Genomic DNA, 26763 nt, shown 5'->3' with positions numbered 1-26763 from the left:
TTTTCTTTCTCTGTTTCTTTTTGTTGCTTAGCAGCTGAGCTGCTGATTGTACACTGAGCACGGCAAGCGCACTGCACGCTAGGAATGAAAGCTCTATTTGTCATCTTGATAAATCTTATTTGTAACAGTTTTGTAAAGGATGTGACAGATTAGCTGAAGGAGAGATCTGGGGACATAGGGTAGCACACAAAATTTAATTCTGACTGATTGGATGTCACAATGCAAATGAAGCATGGTCTCACATGAAGTGGTAATTGCAGCTGTGTTGTCTGTTGCTTTGTATATTCTTTGGATTCTCCCTATTGATTGAAAAGATGTTGCTACAGTAGCTGGAACATAAGTTTTTCTCAGTGTCTCTTCTCATGTTTTCTTGATTTTTTTTTTCCTGTTTGATAAAAATGACAGTCTTTCCTTATTTCTGAAAGGAGCCATTTGTTTATAGCCTGTATGTATGTATCAGCAGCTTTTGTAACAGCTTAAATTTCGCAGCTGTGTAGGTCTTGTTGACAACGACAGAAATAAGATAATTCTGTCTGAGGTGAGTTTTCTCTTAGTCCCCACTGATACCACCATGTGGAAATGGCAGTGTGGTCATTTTGTGCCATTGTATCTACAAACGTTTCTTACCTACAGGTAGCTGGACAGTCAGTGTTGCCTCAACCACACATCACTTTCTGTGGACATATATTAAGGGTAGAAAAAACTCTCCATTCGTTTTTACTGTGTCATGTTTTGTGGCCTAGGATGAAGGCTTGATGAAAATGAAACACTTAATTACTTCTTCCTGAATTTGGTAAAATATTCATTTAAAAAGAAATCTTGGGGAAAAAAAAATCTGTACATGAAAATCTTTCATTTACATATATCCATTGAACAGCATTTCCAGGTGCTGAAACTGGAAAATAAAAATTTAACCTTTACAAAGAGCTGAATTTCACCCGAAATTAAATTAGTGGATACCCTGATTTGCCAAACACCTCGCCCCACCCCCAAAAAAGTGGATTTTTTTTTTTTCTTCAAATTCTTCTAGTCTGTCCATGTTTTGAAATGTTTTGTGAACTGATACATCACACTTTGTCACTTGCTGTGCTCCAAAGAGGCAAGATGTAAAGTAGGGAAAGGCTGTACGAAACTACGGAATCCTTCCTCCTTCAGCTGAGAGTAGATATGTGTTTCTTCTAGTGGAGTGGAATTATTAATTGTAAGACTCTAGTATGCAAAGCCAGAACAGTGCAAAAAGATTCAGATCTTTTTATCTAGTTATTTCTGTCTCCTTCCATAATTTAAATCAAGTTATTGATGGTAGAAGCAATGATTTATCAGTTTGCAATGCTGATTATCTGTTCAGAGCAGGATCTGTCTTCATCCCTTCGTGGCTTCGGTTTACAAACCTAATTGTGGCTTCTAGATGTTACCATATTAAAAATATTGCGTTATTTGATGATGATGATAATTTCATCCCTTCTGAGTCTTAATGTGCAATTTGAAAACAAATGACTTCTTTTTAGCTGAATGCCTAGAAGCTGTCAACAGATGTAGGAGTATTTATTTTGCAAAACTTCCACCGCTTCCCTTACGTGCTATCAGTTGTTTAATGAAATGAGCAGATGATGCTGAAAATGATGAAGCATAAGCATTGGAGTCCTCTCCTCTAACCTGTCTCTTGGGCCACACAGATCACATCTTTTAACAGTTTATGTTTGGTAGCTGAGTGCATTTATTGTTCTTTTGAATGTACCAGGCTGGAGGTGACTTGTTCTGTCCATGGTAGGCATTGCCACTCTTGTGAGTGGCTTTATCAGCCTGAAAAAGGTGGGTGTTCAAATTTATCATGGGCTACTCCTCATGGCTATTCAGAAGCAGCAGTAGGCTAATGGTATCAGCTTTTGGAAAAGTAGCAGTGCAGTAGGGAAAGCATGTCATGTAATCAGGAGTGTGTTACTTGCAGTCCAGGATACTGGGATTCTGGCTTCGCTGGCTTTGCCCCTGCTTGGCTGGATCCCCCTGGACAAACCAGAGCACTCACACCCAAGTGGACTTGGTTTTCTTCCCTCCATGGAGGAGCTGGTCTCCTTTCACAGAACCACAGAATCATCTAGGTTGGAAAAGACCTTGAAGATCATCTAGTCCAACCATTAACCTAACATTGACCATTCTCAACTACACCATATCCCTAAGCTCTATGTCAACCTGACAAACACCTCGATTAATAGCATAGGGGTCCTTGCAAACTAGCCTTGTAACTTCATTGAGGTGCCTAAAATTTTAATAAAGAAAAGGAATCTCCTGAGTGATCAACCATAACTTTAGGAAGAAAATGGTACAAACCATTTTTCATGAAGAGCTGCAGTTTGGAGATCTATGAGTGATGTTCAATAAATAGTTTTGGCGTGCTTAAAAGAAAAAAAAGGAAAAGTGTTGCAGTTCTTAGAAGCAGGACCTTTTGTTTTTTTAATTCAAAATTAGATGTTGTTCTGAAGTGCTGCAGATTGTGCGTAAACATTGAAAAAAACACATTAAAACAAAACATTTTAGGGAGAATTAAAATGTTTTATTTGATGTCAAACTGAAAAAATGAATTAACTGGGAAAGCTGAGTGGGTTCAGTTGTGCATGGTATTGCGTGGAGACAGAACAGAGGAGAAAGGAAAGGTATTGGACATTCTTCACATTTTTTATATTCACTCAGGGTCAGTCATAATTTGGCTCTCAGCATAGCTGTCATTGATTTGTAATTTAATCTTGCTGAGAGCACTTGTAGGTAATTCTGTAAGTCTTAACAACAGGATTTTGCTTCATATTTTCTATCTGTGAGATTTGTAACTGGACTTTATAAAGATAAGGGGCTAATTTTTATAGTTACTATGCAACCAGGTTAATTTAACATCTGTTTGTAGAAACCTAAATAGGGTGTTGACTTTTGGGGGGCTTTTTTGTTGGTTTTTTGGTTTTAGTTTGTGGACATATAGACAGGGAAAACTTGAAGTCCTGCTTGTTTAGCATTCAGCTATTTGATCTAGTAAATGAATCGTGGGTATGCTGATGCATGGCAGCCAACCTAATATCCAGAAAATTATAGTGACCTTGTTTGGGTTTTGGATTAAAAAGGTAATAAAGTCAGGATATTTTCCCCAAAAGCAGTTGTGTGAGCTGTGTGCTAGAATTGATTTTGATTAGCAATGGATTGCAAAGTTAGCTGTAAAAATAACGAAGCTATGGTAATTAAAGATTACATACCTATTTCAAAAAGCAGTTCAGGTAGATGAGCTGAACTATATGTTGCGATGTAGTAACAAAGCATTATTTAAGGAGAGCAGATGAGATAAAGCAGAAGGACTTGTGTAAAGCAGTGATAGTAACCGGCTGCCCTGCATGGTGCTGGTGAGTGGGAAATGGTCGTTTCCCTATACGCTTGCTCTGGTGAATGACAGCCAGTCTCATTTTTATAATAAAGGTATATTTAATATTCACATGTGCCCTTAGCTTTGTGGAATATTTTTGTTGCTTTCTGTAGCAATTTCAAAATTACTGGTCAGCAGGGCATGTTTATCCAAGTAACCAATGCTTAATTGGCCCTAACTAATAAACATAATTCAAAGAATCCCATTAAAACATCTTATGATATGCAGGCCAAGAGGTTAAGAGAATTTATTTGTGGAGGAAATGCCGTTAAGCTCTAGTCAAAAATTCCACAGTCATTTTGCTAAAGGAAGATATGAAATGATAAAGAAGGGCTATGGTTATAGATTTCTTGAGCAGACGGGTCACAAAGAGTGGTCATGGCTCCCCCTGTGAAACATGTTGGAGGTGACTTCATCCATGGAGCAGTTGGGCCTTTCTGAGTTTTCCTGGGGTTTGAGCTAGCCACAGGCTCACAGTGGTTTAGTCTTTTAAGCTGCTTCTGTGCTTAGGCCTTATGGTGCTGATAGGGCTGAGATTAAGGAGATCTGCTCTGAGGCACCCTGATCCTGTGAACCACTGCTCACAGCTCCTGAAGGGAAGACATCCGTGCAGAACCCAGCCTAGCCGTGCTCAGTGACGTTCCGTCATGGGCATGTTGGATATTCGGGTATGTTCTTGCCTCACGTGAAGATCCCTAACTGATCGTGATCTCATGGGATAATTGATTGCTTAGGAAATGGCTAGTTAGTGTTATACTCATCTGATTGCCCAGTTTTGACAAGTTTATTTAAAAAATATTTAATGTCAGACATCCCACAGATAAAGGATTGTTAGCTGTAGAGCAAAGTAGAAATCTGTTCTCCTGTCACAGTGCACTGGCTCTAGTGCTCACGTCCTATAGTAGAGCTGCAAAAGTGCTGATGACTAAAGAGTGAGTCTTTTAATTGCATTTAGCTATTTAAGCATTACAGATCTTAGCATCTCTCACTGAATTCTCTGGGTGTTTTTCTTCTCATTTTATCCACCAAGTATAATTAACATTATTACCGTGAGATGTTCATCTTAGTCTTGCTTTGTGTAAAATTGATGCTGGTGTCACTTACGTGTTTTATCTAGTGGTTAGTCAGTGGCTTGCAGAGTAGTATTCCCTGTGGGAAGGTTACGTTTACCACATGTTTCCTGTAGGTTTAATTGCAGCTAAAGATAAAAACAAACACTGGATGCTTCAGATTGGTTGGGAGAGCACAGCAAAACATGTCGTTTTAATCCTGTCTTCCAAATTATATTGAATAACTGTAGCCTGGTTGTTGAAATACCACCCTAGCAGCAGCAGAGGTAGGAAAAAAGATGTTTCCTGTTCTCGGAGCAGCATCGGTATAGGAAATCATCCTTGTATGGTGCTGCACTGACGAAGCAGGGTGCAGAGGGGGTCCTGCTTGTCATGAGTGCCTTGACATAGGTGTCCTGGTCCCCACCTTCTGCCCCACCAGCTGTGACAGCCGGAGTCTGCAGTGGGCAGTGTCAGGGATCTGTGCAGCTCACACAGCCTCGTCTGGCCACCCTGGGTAGTCGTCCAGAATGAACCAGCTCTTCCTCCTCTATTCCAGAATATTTCTTCGCTTCCTGAATTAACAAAAGTTCCTTGCTTTCTTGTAGCCACAATCTACTGCTTAAACTACAGGAAAGATGGTAATAAGAAGTATTTTCTTGCCATTCATTTATTAGAAGACTGTTAGGCTTGACATAACAAGACCTAAATAGTAATCTACCTTTCACCTTTATTTTCATCAGTTCCCTAGCTTAAAGTTGAAAAGAGTTGGGAGAACTTGTGAGCACTGAGCGTTGAGTCAAATATATAGATACTCCTGGGTCAAAGAATATTAGATGCAGTATCATCAGTGATTGTTTCTCTATACCAGCCACTTTTCTTCCTCACAGTGAGGTGACATATTTGTGCATGGCTCCAGCGGCACTTAGCCAGTTTTAGTCCTTTAAGTAGGCAATCAAATTTCATACCGACTCCTTTGGCTGGCTTGCCAGAAGAGTTACTATTACTGTACATCAGTCATATGTTCAAGCGGCCACCTTTGTGAGTGACAGCTGCACTGATGCACAGAATATGCTCTCGTGTATTTTAAATCATGGAAATAGATGACAAAAATTAGTTTGCAACACTATTTCCTCATATGACCTGTTATGTTCAGTGCTACCGTGGTTTATCCCATCTTCAGGTTTGCAGGAACTTAAAAATAGCAGAAAGTGCATACCCCCATCAGTCTAAGTGGTGTGTCATCAGCATTGAGGGAACATGCACAGAAGTGTAAGACTGCACCATCCCCTGCCCTCTACCTAGGGCAGTTAAAACTTGAGTTAACAGAATGAACTTGGAAGTGTTCCCATTTTTAAGAAAATCCTGCTCTCTCAGACCTTGGAAGGCAGCAATTTCCCCAGTAAATTCCATATGCCATCACTGTCTTGAACACGACAGGCTGAGTACTGAACAAGGGCAGAATATAGAGCCTCCTTCTCCATTTCCTATCAGATAATTGTGCTTAGCTTGGCCTAAGCTACTTGGCAATGGAGAATCACTTCCCACCCATTTCAGAATTATCCAGCACTCAAACCAGAAAGAATTCTTTGATGTCAGATACATCCCTTAACTTTTTCTTAGAATACCAGGTAATGGAGGAGAAGCTTCATATATTATGTACTAGGAAGCTAGTTGGTACCTGTGGTGCCGCTGGTCAGGGCTCCTTGAACGGTCATGCGGGTGACCTTCGGAGGAGGTGGTTTCCTTCTGGGCTGGGTCTAGAGTTGTATGAAGAGGCAGATCAGAAACATTGCTCTGTTTGAATGTTTATCCCAGAAAATAAGCCCTGATGGCCACACCAGAGGGGTGGTATCCCAGCTATAAAGTACAGGGAAGGAATTGTCACTGTTGGCAAACTGGAAACCAGAGTCTGTCTCCAAAATACAATTGAATACCCTGTTAGACACCAGATGGAGAGGATTGACCTTTTATTCTAGGAGTGATTGATATAAAAGACAGTATAAGAAGTTGGAGAAAAACTAATTTAGAAATACAGTGGGCATGTGTGATAGTACTTAACTGTCACTGATAGTCAGTTAACATTTACCCCATTCACTCCTTGCTTCAAGATACAGAGAAAACTTCAAAATGTCACCTGAATGGACACCTTTTCTCTAATAACTGGCAAAGGGATAAATCCTCTCTGAAAATATTGAAACTCTCATAACAAAGTAACAAGCCTGTTAAAGTTATTTACTGCTGACCAAAGGCACCCCAAATCAAGAGATGATTTAAATAGATGAAGTATATCAATGAGACATATCTCTAGACCATAACTCTATCCTGAGTTATCACTTTTAAAATGAAAATTTAAAAAAATGCTAGAAACCTGAGTATTTCTGAAATATTTATTTCAAGGTATGTAGCATATTGGGTTTTTTCTAAAGTAATTGTAAGACGACATGGGTGTAGAAACATCCCAAAACAGCCTCATGTGCTGTTCAGTAATTTAGTGTAGCACAGTCTGCAGTTTGTTTAAAATCCTGTCATTAGAGATGACACATAGTTCTCGTTATGTTCTTAAAAAATGTTTGCTCATCTGTGCTTAGAATTTCTAGATGGAAAATTTTCACTGAAATTTAGCTCCTTGCTTCATTTTACTGAGATTTCTGATATTTGTGATTACTTCAACACCCAAGTGAGTCTGTGTGTCTGAGACATGCAGGTGAGACCTAATGTTTCAGAAAATCAGACACCTTTAAGTCCTGGAAAGTCCCAAACCTAAGAAGTTCCCTTGGCTGCTGCACTGAATGTTTGAAAATGGGGCTGAGTGTTCCACACTGGAGTCCTCTGAGTTGGCAGTGGTCCTGGTAGCAGCTGTCTGTCTGCGAAAGCAGGTCTGTGTTCCTCTGTCATCCTGTGCCTTTTGTGGGCTGAGACCATCTCCTTGTGCTGGTGAGCTGTGAAGTTGCTGTGGCATGAGACTCACCTTTCTATGAGTTAGGCACAGAAGCACAGATTTAGGTGCCTGACTTTAAGCACTTCATTTTTCAACAGGGCCGCAGCTTTTTGAAAAGCCTGTGGGTGATGACAGCTTTTAGGCATTGATGATCATGACTGTGTTTAAACAGGAGCTGGGGAAAGGAAGCTGAATTTCCCATTTCAGATCCCCTAAATCATTTCTCACAGATGCTCATATTTTCATAAACAGCCTGTCCTTGGAGAACAGGAAAGCGCAGGGTCCTGTACTACACAGAGAGCATCTTTTCCTAATCCTGCTCTTTCAGTGCCCCTCTTGGTCTGAGTGGATTTTCCCAATGTCCCAAGCAGAAGATGAAATTAGCTGCTCTTTTTATTCTTCCTCAGCTTAACTTTGTCCTGTTTCCTGTTACCATATTAGCTGGTGTTCAAACAAGCAAGCTGCTCAATTGCAGGGAGCTCAGGAGCTTGGGGACTTGCCTTTTCAGAGGAATTCAGAGCTCTCTTGTCAATGGGCTTGTAGTGTTCTTATCAGAGCTATTATTTTGTTGTTGTTGCTGCTGCTGCTGTTTTAAAATTGGTTTTAAGAAGCTGTTCTTGCCCAGGTACTGATTGCAGAGCCACTTGTACGATAGTGGAGTCCAGAATAATATTTTGGAAACGGGCTTTTAACTGGCTCCCATTACCTTCTCTTACTGGGCATGGAGCACTGCAAAATATAAGTCCAGTTGCAGGATATGTAAAGATAAAAGGAACAGTACACAGGGTCAGGTGGGTAAACAAGACTGAAAGGAATATTTCCAAGGATCTGTGAGCCTGTGCTGTTCAATCCAAGCCCTGAAGTCAAGATCTAGTCCAGATTCTTGAATACGCAGCAGTCTTTATGGCCCGATGATGTTCACTCAGACAAGACACTGGCGAACACTTGCCTTGGTTGAATCTGCTCCCACCTTCGGCAGCTGTCCAGGTACCCCTCTGAATATCTGTATTGAAAAAGGTAATATGACTCACGCCATAATGCGCAGATAGGGCATGACTGGATTGTCTCCTGTCTGCCTGTCTACTTTCCTTGCCTCTGTTGCTGTAGTACTTAAGAACATGATGTCACTGGAGTCATCTGCCCATTTATTTATGGGTGTCTGTATTCATCAGTCATTACCACAACATCCAACAACCAGCGATGGGTGACTCCTACCTGTCTGCCCATGTCTGACAGATTTTTTCCAAGCCCATCAATGTTAAAGCTAACTACTTGAAAGGCTGATGTAGCCTTTTGGATCTCCAAGGTCACTGAACCTGAGTATCTGCGTGAATCTTCTTTCAAGTGCTGCAGCTCAGAGCAGGGTTGCTTAGAGCAGGAATGCTAATGCTTGGCATGAGGAAAGGGACCAGATTTTTATGCTGCTGTGTGCTGTGGGTCCACTGCAGAGCATGAAATATGCTCTCAGGTTTTTACCTTGTTCAGTTTTCTAGTGCTGCTAACTGACTGCTGGGATGCTGTTCCCTAAAGCCATGCTTCCAACTTTTCCTCCTTGTCTCAGCAAAGAGATTAAATAGGAACAGGACTCCCTCTAATGCTGAGATGTGGGGTTAGAGCTCTCACCGCTGCAGTTGAGTACATAGTCACATAGTTGCTTAATTAAAAAATTGTAATTAAATTAAATTACTTTGTTTTACAGCTGCTTCTTTGCAAAGGAAATGTAGGTGGGAATGTTTAATGATGCAAAGTCAGATTTGGAGTTTATGAGTTGGAAGCCAGAGGAACAGCACAGAAGAGATCACCAAGTAGCTGGCTTTCAGGCTCTGTCCCCTAAAATGAACCTGGCTGCTTCCTGCTGAAGCACTGGGGCTCTGAAGCACAGCAGTGGGAAGGGTGCATTCCCAGCGCCTTGGAGCTCTGGGTGAATGATGTGAGTTGTGGTACCCACATCATTTAAGGCCTGTGCAATATTCCAACTTCTCAAGCGCCCTTCCCAGTGTATGAAGTGCTTCCTAGCTTGGCTTGTATTAGAGGACACAAGTGGCTTTTCTGAGTCATTTCTAAAGGACAACAGTCACCTGGGCACCTGCATCTGTGTGAATCACAGAATCATCTAGGTTGGAAAAGACCTCGAAGATCACTTAGTCCAACCATTAACCTAACATTGACAGTTCTCAACTACACCATAGTGTGAGCTCCGCTGGGAGCTAGCAAAGCTTAAGGCGAGCTCTGGAAACATGGCTGAAATTCTGTCACCCTCTGTCAAAGGCCTCTCTGACCATGAGCATTACCTGAATATGGGGCATTGTGGCCAAAATCCAAGTCCAAGCCTCTGTTGCTCAGGTTAAAGAACAGGCAAGAAGGAGTCTGTAAAGATGCCACAGGGTACAACAGCCTATCTGTGCTGATCTCCTCTGGGATGTGCATGTTCAGTCGCTGGAGAAAGGGTATCTGTTTCTGGGACCATCAGCCAGAGATGCTTTATGAGCACAAGATTTGTCCAATAGAATTACATGGCCCATTTCCCTTAATATCTGTTTATACCTGGACCAGACTGGAAAGAGCAAAACTGTTTCATAGAAAATTGGGATGTTTTAAAATTTGGTTCTGTTCAGATCTGGAACAAAAGGCAACACAGTTTTCCAAGGGAATGAATCCTTAGTTTTGGGGCCTGGAGTCTGATGGTCTGAGGCTGAGGTTATCTGGGATATTAATCTGGGGCCAGGTGCTCAAAAGACTTCAAAACCAAAAAGATGGGAAATAGTGAAGAAAACTGCTGCACTTGCTGGTAGTAGGGCTTCACTGGTATTTCATCCTGCTGAAGTTTCTCTGCTGAGGATTATTATATTTACAGATCAGTGGAGTCCCTGAAAGCCCCTGACTTGTTCATCAGCATCTTCCCTTTGGCAGCCCTACAGGCAGTGAAATGTACCATCAGACTAAAGTGGACAGAAATTATCCAGGTTATGAACTCTGAGGGTTTTGTGGATTTATTTCTCCTTTGGCTCAAGATTAAGTACAAATACAGTTATTGAGAAATTGGCTGTTTTCAGAGGAATTAATAATAGGACTAGCTGCAAAACAGTAGTAGTGGTTTTGCTAAACCTCTTCACTGACATTTCTCTGGTACAGGTATGTCACTCGAAAAAAATTATGAAATAGCATCCTCTGGTGGCAAATGTTTTATTGACATTTTTTTTGAGAGTTTGAATCATGCTTTCTTTCCCTGATGAGGAAAGTAGGCCAAAATGATGTCTGCAAAGTAAGTGGTGAGAGATATTTTTTGTCTGATAGATACTTATGCTTGCATTTCTGGTAAACACACCAAGCATCTTTTATTAACAAACCTTTTACTGTGTGATCAGTTCCCCATCTGGATATAAGCATAGTGCTGGGACAGTGTATTTAATTATGAGAATGAAGGCCTGATGAATGACAGTGGCACATAAGAGCCCATTTAATCTATTCATCTTTTTCACTCACTCTTTTCTAAGTGTTTGGTACAGCATCTTGTCTGTGGAATGGAAAATTGGGACAAAAATTATTGAATTTTCTGCTTAGATAAAACTTCTTCGAGGCATTAACTTATGTGGCAAGGATGGAGACTTCTATCTAATTTATACCTATGCAAATACAATACAACTTCTGTGTCTTCACATCAGGAATTCTTGGGATCTGAATCCACTTTCAGAGTGGTTTGGGTTTATTGACATGCATACAGGGGGCTTGAGGCTGACTTTCTGAACACTGCATCCAGCCCACATTCCAGGATATCTTCTCATCCTTTTCTGCCCAGGGCTTAGCTCAATATTTTCAGTAGTTTATTTTCATATTGTATCACGGGAAAATAAAATAATGATGATTTGTACTGCTATAAAATATCAGCAGAAATTAAGAATAAAATCTGAAGGATTAAACCCAACCCCAAGTTTCTGTCAAATGAAATGACTTTCAAGCCATTATTTTCCTCTGGTAAATAGAGAAATCATTATTTTATTAGAACTAATTTATTTAATTATCATAAATGAAATTACTTTTATGAGCACTGATGCGTGTATTGATTTTGGCTGTAAATGCTTGCAGGCTGCTGAGAGAAGAGCTTTCCTTGTGCGTTGTGTTTGCACAGACCCTTTGCAAACGGCATGGGTGATGCAGAAACAGAGGAGTCGGAACGGGTCGCACTTGGCAAGAGGCACTGTCATTTCAAAACCATCTGCTGTTACTGAACGCTGCAGCCGCTGTGGTTGGGCTGCCTGCCATTTGGCCAGGACAGGGCTTTGGATACTCCATGCTTGACTCTGATCTGGCCCAGGGTCTTTGGGATTTCCTCAGGTAGGGAGGTAGTCACCACCAGACTCAATTTATCTGGGCTCCTGCAGCCTCATCTTGAGGATGGAGGTGAAGTCTCTGCTGACCTCCTCATCCCTGGCATCTGTCCAGTGTTTCCTCGAAGTTGTTTCAATGTGATTTTCAGTGGGGTATTTCAAAAGCACCTTAGGAAGTTCAGTACATGTGTGTCAGGGAAATGTAATGGGTTTTAGGCTCCCAGTTCTGTTAGGTGATTTTGCAAACCCCCTCACAAACATATGCACAGCATCCAGCTCTCTTCCCTCAACAGGCAAGCTAGTGAAGGCTTAGTCTTAGTTTCAGTCTGTAATGGAGAATATGGAAAATGCTTCTTTTAGCTTTAAGAATTGGTCTCCAACACCTGAAGTACCAGATATGAGTAGGATCATGCTGACATGAGGGCTTGGATTAGACATTTGCTGTGTTTCCTTTTTCATGTTTGGTGAGTAAGTAAAAACTGTGTTTGAGTTAGAAGTTTGCCGGTGTGATTGAAATTTGCTTTGCAGATATCGGAAGGATGTCATCCCACAGGGCTCATGTAAATACATGGGTGGCTATAAGAATACTTATAGCTCTCTTTTTTTAATGTTTGCTCTGTGTTCATCAGCACTTGCCTACATTCTGCATGTGGCTTTCCTTGGGGAATGATAAAAGCCAAGCAAGGAGCGGGGGCTTCACCCTGAGCTGCTGCACAGCTATCCTGCCAAAAGCCCCTGCAAATACAGGGGGCTGCCACCACCTCCCTGGTGCACGACTGTGGCATGGCTGTAAGGCAGCATGGGCCAGTAACCTTATGTGTATTTGCCTCATTTCCCCCATATATTAGAGATGGAAATGATTCAAGATACCTATCCTTGAGTGCATCAGTGCGCAGGTACTGTGCTCTCTTGGGTATCTTGGGACTGCTTGACAAAGCATTCTGTCTGCTAATTAATATTAATGCTGCTGGACCCAAGTTATCCTGAATATCCCTGCACGGTACCACACTGTGCCAAGTAGACTTGGCCCTTAGGTTTTTGCCAAGGGGCCAACTCCTGGTAATAAATATTTACCTTCCCACCCACAGCTGCAGAGCAGTGTAAGGCAGATACCAGATGGCTCTAGCAGGGCAGCTTCAGTGTCACCCTGTCCCCGTACAACAGGTGGGACAACACAAGCAAGGGCTGTTGATTTCAGAACGAGAAAATAGGAGTCACTTTTAATTATGCTTTGTTTTGAAATCTTACTGAAATGTTTTGAGTAGCATATACAATAAACATTGTATTCCAGATCGAATACAATAGCTATAAATGTGCAGGATAGAACTTAGTCCTTCCTGCTTTATTCTCATGGTGCGACAGTGGGATGTTGTTACCTGCCTGCAAATAGCTTGCAAAATGGCTCTCACACTTTTTCTATTTTCAACCTTGTGTCTGACTGTGAGTCCTGCTTTTGCAAATGGGCTTCCATTGTGTTCAGGTGCGTTTAATAAGTGTTAGAAATTGTTGTTTCAATTTCTGAATCTTGAGAGTTTGCAGCTGTTTAGTTTCACATGCTGAAAAACCTGAATTTAAATCTTGCCCTTCCTGTTAAAACACTGTTTTAATTGCAGAACACTTTTAAAACATCTTGCACTGACATGAGCTGCACAGATGATTGCAACTGCAGTGCTGCTGTGTTTTTCAGCCTTCCAATAAAATTGCTGCTTTCCGCTCCCTGGGACTGTACCACCAGGTGGCAGATAAAGCCAAGGAATGAAGGTGCTAGTGCTGCACTGACTTCACACAGCTTCCCCTTCGTAATTAGAAACGGAAGTATTCCCAGCATCAGAATATTGTATATTTTCGCTCCTTAAGGGTTTACTTGTTTATTTTGAATCACAAGACAGGGTAGTGCAGTCAGGTCAAAAAGAGAGAAAGAAAAAAATAAATTAATGGAATCACAGATACTTTCAGGCAAATATACAAATGTATGATATTTTTAATAATCTGAAAAACATATAAAATAGGATGAATTGGGTCACTTTGCTTTGGGGCTAAAATTTAAACAGCTGAATGCCTCTATGAAAAAATAATGATCATTAATACAAAATTGTCTGTGCAGAGTAACAGGCTCTAAAACCCCAGATGGTGTTTTGTCTGCCTGGGCAGCAGTTCAGAGCACTCTCTTCTCCTTATCCCTCCTGCTCCAAGAAGGCAGGAGCCTTCTTACACTCATCATCTATATTTCCCTGGAAGGTTTCTGCTGCAGCTGCTGTTCAACGGTGTGTGATGTTGCAGTAGAACTGCTGAGACAGCAGTGTTGCACTTGCTCATCTATATTTTGCATTTGAGATTTTTTGATCAGGGCAGCAGCAGCAGAAGTGAAGCCTGAGCTCTCAGCCTATTCCTGCCAGACAAACTAGTTGGGGATTTTGTTGCTGGATTCCAAGGAACAAGGTCAAGACTGATTGTTGTGGGTTTTTTTCTGGAGGAGATCAGTTCAAAACTGCAAAGCAGGATTAATTGAAACACAAATGCCTAATAGTTTGCAAGATTACAAATCCAATCCCATGTTACAGTCATGGAAAGGGGCTATTTTTCTGCCACAGCAGAGCAATAATGTGTGTCATTTCTCTTGTACCCATGCTTTGGGTGTGCTTGGGTCCTTATTTCAGCATGCATCATTGCTTAGATGCAAACTAGACAAAGTTTGTGTGTTGTGGAGAACATGCACAGAACGTAGAGCACTCTGCTGGGAGTGTGGCTGTGATTTCTGGGAGGAGAGTGCTTGATACAGTCCTTACTGCACTATCCCCATCCCCGCCAGCAGGTACCATGGGCTGCAAATCCTGCTGGGACTTGTGAAGTCATCTGTTCTGGTCACCTGTAAAGTGTGGCACATAATACCATGGGTAAACTGATCAGATTGTGCCTTAAAGGGACTGGGTTTGACTCTTGTCTCTTTTGGAGGGCTTAATTTGAGCTTTCATCCTTGGATGGTTACAAATGTAAATGCCCTCTCCAAACCATCTTTTCTTATTTCTCTTAATTGTTTAGTCATCAGTTATCCGCTAGTTATAACGTGGCAATCTCTGGTGAGTACTTCATAACAACTATCAGCTTGATTTTTATTGATATGTAAGGAAAAAAAAATGACTAGTTTTTTTACAAATTTTACTTGTAGCTCTTTTACTGCAGGTCCCACACCACAGTGCAAAATTGCTCTTTTAAACTGACATCCCCCAGAGGTACCTGATGCTCTAGAAGAGATGAGATCTGAGCTGGAACCTCAGAGGAGCTGTGTTCCTTTATGCCAGGTGGTTCTAGTCATGTGCTGAGGGCACATAATAGACATAAAGTAATCAAAACACAGTGGAGGTTAGAAACAAGCTGTATTTTTATTTTTTTTTTAATAAGAACAGTAAAACAAGTTAATATGCACTGAATAACTAAATGATAATAAGAATTATCTGTTTTCAATATACAACTCTAATTTTATTGTAAAACTGTAAGAATGATTCCAAATCACTTAAACCATTCTTGAGGTACCTGAAGAGAACAGAATACTGAAATTTTAATAAGAACTATGTAAATTTTAGGGGAGTTGTCATTACAAATTCATGTAGGCTTTGGGAAAAGAGTTAAATGCACCAGTGCTTATGGAAAAAGAACTACATTTACAAGCAGATTAACCTTGTTTATAATTGCAAGGCAGTAAGCAATGCCACTGCTGGCTTTTGACTGCCTGTCAATAATTGACACGGGTGACATAAAACCTATCGACTCAATGTCAGTTGTTTGAAATCAAGAGAACTCAGCAGGTAATTAGAGGTGGGCTTGAGTATTCTTCCACATGGGTTTTGGACTTTTTTGTGTGTTTGTGAAAACAGTGCCACTTCCGAGTGGAGGGGTCTCAGAATCAACTTCATTTTTTGCCCCACTGCAGTTTTCTTGGTGCTGCACTGTTTGTTTCTAGTCACAATAATTAAGGATGGTTTTAATAGTACAGTGTATTTGGATATCAGCAATATTCCCAGCTTGATTATAAGGAACTGTGGCCTAATAGACAGTGAATATTCTAAAATTGTGCAATTCACAGCATGATTTGTTTCTAAATACTTGTGAATTGCAAGTACATAAGCAGTAATGTGTATTAGTAAACACTGAAATATTCTGTTGGGAAAATTGTTTATTAGTAGTAAACTGGCATGTTTCACATTTCAGGTTGAGATTCAGCAAAACATAAATGCTAAAACATGTTAAAATGCTTGAGTCACTTCAGTTTCTAGATCTCATTTTAGTACCTAATCCAGGCGTCTGGAAGATGTTTACTTGTCTATGACTTTAAGGTCCCACTCCTTAGCATGTCTCATGCATTTTTGCAAGTGATTGTGTTAGAGGAATTAAGAAGTTACTGCTCCTCAGCTGGAGTTCAGTGATTTTCCTCCTGATATGCAAATGGGTGTAGGTTCACTGCTGGTCCATTACACTGCAAAATAAACCAAGCTCATGCACACGTGACTTGTAAACGTGTCTCAGAGGGAGCGGTAATTCCTGGTGAAGAGGTAGAGCCTTTTTAAATAGCTCTTCTATACTACTTGCAGTCACGTGACTCCACAGTGACCAAATCGCACTTAGAGACAGTGTTTGCCTTCGAAATCTGACTCAGTCTCATTACTTACATAATAAGTGAGCATGGGTTTAACTTGCTATGCTGAAAAGGGATGAGTTAAACAAGGTCTCAGTCAAGTTCAGCAAAAGAAAATTAGAATCCAGCCCTTGATTAACACAATTGAAGTATAATCGTGGTCACATTCTCAACCACAGTCTTTGCAGTACTGGACATCTTCAAAAACCAAATCTCAGTGCTCTCTTCACTCATCAAAATTGCATTAGGAGTATCTGGTTTGGCTGACTCCAACTAGAATATTTTTAATATTTTTCACTAAATCCACATGTCAAAAAAGGAGCTTTTCTGAAATGCAGAAGTAAAGATTAAAGATTTCAAAGGGTAGTTATTTCAGAATTATTAGCAAATATAATTTGTCAAAGTGCTTTTTATACTTGTAACTTTTATGGTACATCGATAATGCAGGTTATTTAAAGAAGAAAGAAAGTATGGTAGATATTCTACCTCATGAATGCTGTTGAGCTATTCATATTGCAAAATGCCTTACAATAAAGGATATCAACTAAACCAAGCACCAGGCTCCTATGGCTGGCGTAATGTACTACAGTATCCTGTTACAGGCATTCTTTGTAATTCTAGGAGGCAGAAAATAAAATTTGACACTCAAAAAATAATAAATTTAAGTAGATCATGTAGGAGAAATGTACATTTATGTCCAAGAAATGGTTGGATGTTGCCAGAACAATACAGCTACATTATGAATCTTTAATGATCTCTGAAAGTCATAATGGTCTGTCACTAATGCCCATTAATGATCTCTCTATACCGCGAGTATGGGCTTGATGTTTCTGGCCAGTACCTTAGAGAATACTTTAAATATGCCTTAAACTTTCTCTGATCTACTCCCTGTGTGTCTGCTCCAAATGTAGACTGCAATTGTCTGGGTAGGAGCAGCTTGTAAAGCAGCATGGCTTTGGGGTTAAGAAAGTCTTATTCAGGTAAGATGTATTTAAGCGATATTTTTACAGGAAAAAAATAGAAGGTATTTCCTGGTAACTAACCCTCTGTAGAGATGATAAACTACATAAAGAAATTAAAGCTTAGTATTTATTAAGAATGTGGTTGTTATTTGACTTTGTGAATTTTCTTTGATAACTCTAAAAATACACTATTTAAGAAGGAAAAGGCAAGTGTTATTGTTGATTCCTACTGGTTGGAACTGTAAATATACTGAATATGCTGCTGAACTGGCAAATTTGTGCTGTTTGAATATGTATTTCAGATGTCACACAGGTTGATCTTATGGCCTTTTAAACATCCGTGCCACATATTGAATTAATTTTGTACCCAGGCTTTTGGTCAGGTATAAGGGTTGCTTTTAAAAAAAAAAAAAAAAAAAAAAAAAATCCTGTTCATAATCCTGTTCTAATTGCCTTTCCTGAGAGTACTGTGCCTAACATTAACTGAAGACAATCTTATTATGGTTTTAATAACTTCATAACATTTTAAATACAAAAGCATCAGCATTTCTCTATTCTTCTGCAAATGTTTTAGCTAAAGGCGCTTATGATGGCGTAATTTATTTTTCTTTAATAATGAAAAAGTGTGTTCTCTGCATTTGGTATGTGAAATGATCAGATTACTGTAAGAACCAACGCCCTGCGGCTAGGAGACAAAAAACAAATCCAAAGACTCTTGGAAAATGCCCCAATATCAAAGAATAATATGATAGGCAGCATGTACAGAGAGTTAGATATTAACTGTGAGAGTTAGATATTAACTGTGTAGGTCATATATCACTCTTTATTAGAAATAACTCAACATGATTAGTAAACAACTTTTATGACATGGCATGCGGCATCCATTTTTTTTTCTCTCTCTCTTGCAATTAATATAGTAAATCTAAGTATAGTAAAGTGTAGGATGTGAAGTAAGCAGTCTGCAGTGGTTTTGGCAGGTTAAAAATGTGTTTACAAGATATAATCACTTAGTATGCAATCCAGATTATTAACTATTGAATGCCTTGCTCTTTTGCAAAAGCGGTGAGTTTTCATAGCATGATAGAGGTAAAGATGAAGTGGGTCTGAAACCGTCAAAAGATTTTGCTATAGGTTATCTTTTGGGGAGTACGCTGCCGAGCCACAATATACAAAGGAAATGTTGGCAGTTGACTGCGGACCTTGATGTTTGGTGTAAACTTGGTGTAAAGTGCTGGGGGCTGGTTCCACGGAGCTCGGAGGTGTGTGGGGTGGTGGAGTGGGGCAGGATGAGGCCCGGAGCTGGCTGGGCGCCGGGGCTCAGCACCGCGGACAGCGGCCGGGGCTCAGCACCGCGGACAGCGGCCGCCCGGCCGTGCGCGGCTACACCGAGCTCCGGTGAAATACGAAAGCACCGCGTTAAGGGCACACTCGCGGCGGCTCTCCCTGCTTGCCTGAACCCTGCGCTCTCACGTTTGCTGTTAATTACAGCTGGAAGCTCCACTTAACGGTTGTTGGAATTAAATATCACCAGTGACCGAAACAAAACTGGAAAAGAAAGTGAATGACCTTGCTGGGGCAGTTACAAGAACTAACTCTAGGTGTCCCTCTTGTTTCTGGTATTAGCAGTAGTTCCTATACATTCTCTTTTTCGACTGGAAGTCCTGGAAATCTCTCCCGTTTGTTTGGTTTGTAACTGTTTACAAGTTAATGTATCTACAGCATGCTTCCTGTGCAGGAAACTGTATTTTGCCTAAAGACTCCTGGAAAGGCTTTACATCAGAACTTTTTAAGTAGGCTAAAATTTATGGCGATAATGTTTTTAAAATATAGTCACTGAGTAAGACATTTCATATATTACAGTGTTGGAGAAAAAAGAAAGGGCTGAGGGAAGTGGAAGTTTCTCCCAGGTTTAACAGCTTTATTCTGATTCCCTGGTGTTTGTGCATCTCTGTGTTATTGAAAAACCTTGGGTTTACTCATATTTCCAAGTCAGGAAGAGGAAAGGCAGAAAAAAACCCATGCCTGTGTTTAAGTGTCTGTATTATGAATGTAGAACCACTATTTGCAGAGACTTGAGATGCCCAGTTTGCTACAGTCCAGAGGAACTACAGGTACCAGCAACTTTTGGGAGCCATAGGTCTTGCTCCAGTCATATGAGGGGAACTCCCTGGGAATCCCTGGATACCTTGCAGAATTCTGTGTGGCTACATGTTTTACCTGTACACATATGTGCCTTTTTACCATTCAACCCTTCAACCTCTCCCATTTAGGAGACAAGAAAATGCAAGGAGGTCTTCCTTCATTATGGTTACATGGAACGAACTGAGAGGAATCGGTTGGATGATTAACATTGAAAGATAAGCCAAGATAACTTCTTGCAATCCAGCAGGCTTAGCTTTGTGCCTTAGAATCTGGTTCTACTCTTTGTCCTTTCTTTCCCAGCAAAAGCTCCCAGGCCTTGGAATGTTGTTGTAGATAAAGCTAAGTTTATTTATTTGTAAACAAGATTAAGTTGACCTCAACTGAAGGATAAGGACATCGAAATACTGATGGGTTTTGTGGTTACTGGTCATTAGAAGCATGTTGTAATTTTTAATGAAACAAGAAAAGAGGATCTTAGCAGGAGGAGATGGCAAATGAGAATGATAAACAAAGGGAAGAGGGTCGGAGGGAGAGGACAGAAATCCTGATGATATATCATCTGCTAAATATGGTGTCTCTCTGCTGTGAGTTAAGCTCAGCATGATTTAGCAGTATGACTGGGGAGTTGTGAAGGCCATACATATGGACTGGGAATTTAATTAAAATCATGGTATTGTATTTGTATCTACTTCTGCAGCTTAATCCTAGTTTTGTGGTGGCTTTAGGTAGCAATGCAGCTACAAGTTGGACAGTTATCAAGTCTCTGTACAAGCATGTCCCTATTTTAGTTCAGCTGGACTTAAGCAAGGAATAACAGTGCTTAGCTTGGGCAGCTTCATATCTATTTCTCTGATTTCTGAACATTGTTTCTCTGCATAGCAACAAAACCTTTCTGTGCTTTCTGATGAGTCCCCAGAAATGTACCCAGGCACCTAATGTGAATATTTGGAGCAGCAGCAGATGTTCTGCTATTAGCCTCCTTCTCTGAATTGAATTCTCTGAATTTCTTCTAACTTGCTTACGAAGAATTTGCATACACAATTCTTCTAGTCTTCAGACTTATTTAAATCCAATACAGCAAATGCCAGCTTGTGGTTTTCATTCCTGTTTTGCTAGCCAATGTTACTTGTGAGTGTTTGCAAAAAGAGCACATCTTACTTATGCTAATGAATTCCCCTCAGTTTACTTACGTTACATTATATTTTTCACCTCAAAATCCCTGTGTGATTTATAGATGTCACCTTTGCTCTGCTCTTGCCAGCAGCAGCTCCTGCTAAGGCTGGAGTTGCCATGAGGCCAATTGCTGGAAGGTATGTGTGCGTGGGAAGTGCGACTGTGCAACTGCTTGGGCTGGGTTTATATTCCCATGTATTACTGAGCACTGCCGGAAGTAAGACACTGATCTACATGGACCTTCATTCAGGGACTACTTCATTTTGATGGTGGTGAATATTATTTACCATAAAGAGGCATTAGGTAGATTGCAGTCTGAATCACGCCGCCATGATAGTTCAGCAAGGCAGAGGTAGTGTTTTCCTTCATGTACCTGTGAAAATAATGGTGCTTTTTTGGATGGGAGTGGATTGCCTCCTGGAGGTGCCTTTCTCTCCTCTTTCTTGGTTGTACAGCCTAGATAATTTGTCAGATGAGCTTAGATAAACCTAACTTTTACATCACTGAACCTAGGCCAAATGTGTCATGTCACTATTAGTATCATGAGTATTGCATGGTGAACTGAGACAGAATGCAGAAGTTTGGCTCATTGCCCTTTTCTTAACCCTCAAGGATATACCTTCGTTCTGGTTACTGACACTAAGACCAGCATTTTTGCTCAGGTAAACTAATTCTACTTCCATGACAGTGAGTGGAGCAAGGCCCCACTTGCACTTTTGCAGAAGCATTGGCCCATTGCAGGGTCTAACTCCAGCTCCTGCCTTCATCCAAGACATGGCACTTTTTGCTCATAGTCCCTTTCATTTGTGACCAGATCTGTTCACATTCTCAGTTGTGTGCGTGAACTTGGTGCTACGATCTCAGCAATCAGGTAAAAGTCACAGAAAACCATTGCCAGGCTCTTCCTATCCCAGCCTGGGTAATTTGGTTTCATTATTAGAAAACAGATGGGTCTTGCATCATTAACACAGCAACAGGAAGCAGCAAGCTTGGCACCCATCACATGACTGCAGCGAATTGAGCTCTGTAGTTATGTGAAGTCAAGCAGTGGGGCAGACGTTAGCTTCTGAGCAAAGCAAGGACCATGGCTATGAGAAACTTGCAGAAATGCTTGGGTGCAGGTGGGAGGGAAGAAGCCTCAGAGACTCCAACTCACTGGAGACCAAATGAGTCTGGTTTTGTCAAGCTCTTGACAAAGGATGAACCATCAGGTCTGTGAAAAGGTGGAAAAAGATCCATTTGAGTAATGTGACAATCTCTAGGCAACTTGCTTTGGGTCTGTGAAGGACTATTTGCAGTGTTTTGTCATGTGTAAAGTAGCCTTATGTTAAGTTTGACAGTGGCATATAGCCCACACTTCTCGTGTGTCCCATGCTGAGATGTAAATATTTCAGGGATGATATGCTGTCATTTACATTGATGTTTCCAAGAGTCATCATGCTGAGAGGTGAACGGATACTTCTGTGCATACTGATGGGAAGTATTTTTTGCTGTGGCTTTGCGGTGGGCAGAGAGAACTCGGTCGGTCACTGCTGCAAGTTCCTGGCTCAGGTTGGGCCCCCCGAGACACCAGAATAACGTGTTCCCAATTTGGGAGCCCGCAGAGCTGTGGGAGCTGATCTCTTCTGTTTGTTCTGTGACCTTTCCCAGCTGATTGGCACTGATCTTTTATGCACCGGATAGGCGATCTTTTGTGGTTGACATTTTGGGTTGACTGAATATGGATTAACCTAGGCAAAAATATTTCCATTTCTCTACCTTCAAAAAATGCCCTCCTTTTCCAAAAATGCCTGCACCACCAGGTCAGATCAAAACTAGTTTTGACTGAGACAGTGCTGTAAAGAAATTGGAATTCACAGCTGTAAAGGGGCAGAACTGGGATTTCTCTCATTAGTGTTTTTTCTGAGAGTCTGAGAAGAAACTGGTGCTCTTGACATGAGATGTCATGGCCATCCTGAGCACTTAGCAGGGCATGTCACTCATGAAGAAGAGGCCCAAATTCTTGTCAGAGTCAGTGAACCTTGTCCTAGCAAACTTGTGCAGATCTGATAAGAGAACAGGATTAGGATATGAGAACCTTTTGTAACGCATCAGGTACATAATTATTTTTTAAACATCTTAGTAGTCTCAGTGAGATGACTCACATGTTGAAGACAGGGATGTGGGTCTGTTTTGCTACATAGGGGCCAGTTTGAGCACATCCAGTCCTATGCACCATGCACCAGTTTTACTGGGGTCTCTTCAGGTGTTGGGATTCATGTTTCTGTACTCTGAGAACACAAAAATCAACCAGCCACCTAATCCGTTGAACAAGTGGGCTCTTAGATTAAGTGGGTCAGGTGATAAGTCTACACTGGTGTCATGGGAATTTATTTTAATTTTTTTCCCGTTACTGAATAGGGCTGCACAGTGCACTTTTGCAAAGAACCATGGCACAGACACACAGAGGAACATCCAAGTCACTATTTACAAGTGCCCTTATGCTCTCAACATAAAAATACTTCTTTTTACAGCAATACAGTTCGTATAAACTTCTGCAGCTGGTTACTGAAGCTGATCTATACTACTAAGGTTAATTTTAAGGTAGCCCATTTGGTCTGTGGACTAAAATATCCTCAAATTTGAGCTCTTGGTCTGGAATTGCCTGAAGGCCCAGCTCTTCCACTAATGCTTTTTTTCCACCTTGTGCTCCAAAATAAACATTTAGCTGACTCTTAATTTGGCTTATAGCTAGGGTAAAACTAGGCTTTCAGTGGTAGTGAACTGGACAGAAAACTGTACTCATCCCCCGAGCAGAGAGCACCCAGACACTCGCCGTTTTTCAGCGCTTGTGTCCAGCCGTGGAGCTGGCTTGCAGAGGAAAGGCTGAGTCATTTCCACGGGATGTTTCACAGAGGAGCTAAGTGATGCGGGGCTTGGGTCTGAACAGCTCTGTTTCCTGGTGAATAGTAATTCTGTTTGCTTAGAAGAGGAAAAAAAACCACTGGGGGCCTCGGTGCTGCTGTGTCATACCCGACTGGATGAAGTCTTGTTTATCTCAACCTGAGAAGAGAGAGAAGTAATTTCTGGTGGCACTTTTCAGAAAATAATTCTCTACTTTTGGGGAGTGTAGGCAGTGGAAATAGTCCACAGATTTGAGTCCTGAAGGTTTTTTTTCCTGCTTGTTCTGTAACAGCAGTAGCATGTTACCCCGGAAAGAACAAAAGAGCCTCAGAGGGACTCCTAACACCCCGTGCCAGGCTGAAAATTTTGTCATACTAAAGCAGCTGCAGGCTTGTAAATGTAGGGGCCTGGTTTGGGGTTTATGCTGGGCCAAGTGAGGTCTGAAGCTGGCTTGTGATTTTTCTTTTGGTCTTGATTTTCATGCAGCATTTATTTTCCCCAGGATACACCTGTTTATATAGGACCCACTATAAATCCTTTGGTACTTGTTCATAGAGGAAATAACTGAATATGCTGTTTAGTCTGAAGATGGGATATTTTGACCCAAGTTGCTGGCAGTAAGTTCCTGCTTTATGTCAGCGTGTCATGAGGATCATTAATGCTTCTACAGAGGAGCTTGGCTCTCTTATCAAGTCACACGTTGGGCTCATGTGCCAATCACCAGTGCACGTGAACAGGCAGCCGGAAAGTACCGTCTCTCCTCCACCCGTCCCCTTCTCTGACAGCGATGCTGCGCTGATACACCGCTCTGCGCTCGAGCACATCTGTTGACGTTCATGTGCTGAAATAGCATAGGTGATCGGCGGTGGGGGGAAAAGGGTTCCTCTGCTCACAGGCTGCAGCTGGCACCAGGCACGCTGCAAAGCCTCCACTGTTTGTCAAAACATGAAGCTTGTTCCATGACAGTGAGGTGTGGAGCTGCCCTGTGATTTTTCATCTGGTCTCGATTTTTGTGCAGTGTTTGTTTTGCTTAGCATCTATCTGTTTGTATAGGTCCTACTATAAATCTTCTGCCCTCAAGATGGATCCAAACTCGTGGGAAACAGCAGAGGTCTGGGACCTGCCACAGTGCAGATGGTTCACGGAGGATGGAGCGAAACCCAGAAGTTTTGGACTTTCTTCTAATCTGGTGAAACAGCCACCACTGCTTGCAGTTTGGGCCAGTGATGGGGTTTTGATGCCTTTTCTTGCAGAAGCCAGGAGCACAATTTTTGTTGGTTGAAAACCGTGTCTTGTGTTAGTCAAAGAGCCCAGTCCTGGTCTGGGGCGACATGGTACCAAATTGCAGGCTTTACCTAAACCAGGCAACTTCTGGAGGTTCAAGTGGATCAGAATTATGGAAATATTCATCAGCATAAACTTAACAGCTGACTGAAATGAAAAAATATGAATCAAAAGTGGGTGAAATCTTTGTCTAATGCAAAGCAGTGGAATTGCTGCTGGGTCACATCCCAGCTCCTGGTCAATCATGACACTGTCTCTGACAGTGAGTGTACAAGTCTGTCCCATGCTGATTTCTTAAGAGGTTCTTAATTCTTGATTGAAATGGGGCTGGTGTTACAATAATCACACACAAAGAAAGAAGATGTATGTTCAAGGAGTGTCTGGTTGTCTTCTACATTCAAGAAGTCATTTAGAATGTTATTTATTTTATTTTTACCTTTTAAGCATGGTGTAGAATGAACAGCTCTTGCCTTTCAAAGAAAATAAAGCTGTTCCTTGAGATTTTTATATCTATAACACTGAAGTAGTCCAAAGACGGGTCCTGTACCAAAGACATTTCCCCAACAAGATCTTCATTTTCATGTACCATTTATAGTAAATGAAGACATGTTTGTAGGAGTACCGATAGATGGAGAGGTTGATCGTGCAAAAAAACTGGAGGACTGTTTTTTGAAACTTAAATCTGATTATGCATATATGCTATTTTTATTCCTCTCTTTAGTTATCTGTCAAGGAACATTTGTGCAAATGAATTTTCATTATGGATTTTAAGCATGCAGGCTGGAATGCTGGCAGAAAGATATCCTCAATACTGCTTTTATATACTGCTTTTCCCCAGGACTTTCAAGGGTAGCCGAAGTCTGAGTTCTGGTTAGTCATTGTGAAAATGAAATGTCACCTGACCTATAGGACAGATCACAATGAGGCAGCTTCGCTTTGATCTGGAGATCAAACACTGCTTTCCAAACTGGGAATATTTATAAAGCAATGGGTGAATCTCAGAAAAAAAAACAAGTCTCATTCATGACTGTATTGAAAGTGGAAAGATGGCAAAATTCATAGTACATTACCGGTGAGTTGAGTAGGATGAGTTATTACTAATAATATCCAACTGGCTGTCTCTTGGGTTGCATTTCACATGTCTTATGTGGACTGGCAGATGAGGGTAGTGGTAGAACTTGTGAATTACAGTTATTTTTACCCTACTGTTTAAACCAAATGAGAAATTAGGAGTATTTATTTAATATGTATATGTGGATGCCATGAAGTGCCTCATAAACAATGGTGAGTGTGTATATATACACCTATACATGTAGGTGTACCTTTTGCAGAAAAGAGGGTATGTGGGGCTGCCAAATTCAATATACTATGTCAACAGTCAAGGGCTCAGGCTCTGATGACACACGTTGTACTTTCAGTCAGACATCATCTTAAAACTTGCACACTATGAGTATTTCTGTTACTAAGGCCTGGCCACACAATGTGTTTTATTGGTGCAGGAGTTCCCAGTTGAAAGAAACAGATTTGGCCCCTCTGCAAGCTGCTTCTAGTCCAGGGCAGGACTGTAACGGTTGCAGAGATACAGAGAACTGCTTTTGGATTGAGCTCTTTGAAGTGAAGCTATTGGGTGACATGGTTTCTGCTGCACTTGCCTGGGACCACAGTGTGCAACCCCAGGGAGGGAGGGGAGGACCGTGTGGCTTTGCTGAGGGTGTGGGAGGAGAGGAAGGAGGGGCAGGTATCCCAAGAAGCTTGGCTGAGCCTGAAAGTGCATCAGAAATCTGGTGCTGTCACACCAAGCCACCTGCATCGTTCTGTCTTGATAGCCCCAGGGGAGCCCTGGAGCTGGCCCCGGGCACACAAGACCAAACTCCCGGGCTTGGATGACTGAAACCTATTGCCATCACAGTCCTCACTGAGCTCAGCTCCTGCAAGGAGCCAGCCTACAGCCTCCCCCCTCCTGCTCACAGGACA

The 26763-nt window shown here is 41.4% G+C and overlaps 1 protein-coding gene across 5 annotated transcripts in view; it reads left to right on the top strand.

Annotated features, from left to right (window-relative positions):
• Positions 1–26763, top strand: part of FGF13 (fibroblast growth factor 13) — a 260995-nt gene that overhangs the window by 171989 nt on the left and 62243 nt on the right. Inside the window, exon 1 of one of the 5 annotated variants that reach the window (XM_026848689.1) lies at positions 17216–17325. The exons of the other annotated variants lie outside the window; for them this stretch is intronic. Within the exon in view, the coding sequence (XP_026704490.1) occupies positions 17295–17325 (31 nt within the window). The 5' untranslated portion in view covers positions 17216–17294. Of the gene's footprint in view, positions 1–17215; positions 17326–26763 lie in introns of those variants that run through there. 5 annotated transcript variants of the gene reach the window in all.

This window comes from Athene cunicularia (genome assembly GCF_003259725.1).
Source record: "Athene cunicularia isolate RWA chromosome 4 unlocalized genomic scaffold, athCun1 chr4_part3, whole genome shotgun sequence".
Lineage (NCBI taxonomy): Eukaryota > Metazoa > Chordata > Aves > Strigiformes > Strigidae > Athene > Athene cunicularia.
Note: the sequence above shows the minus strand (reverse complement) of the source record. Positions and strands in the feature narration are given on the sequence as shown.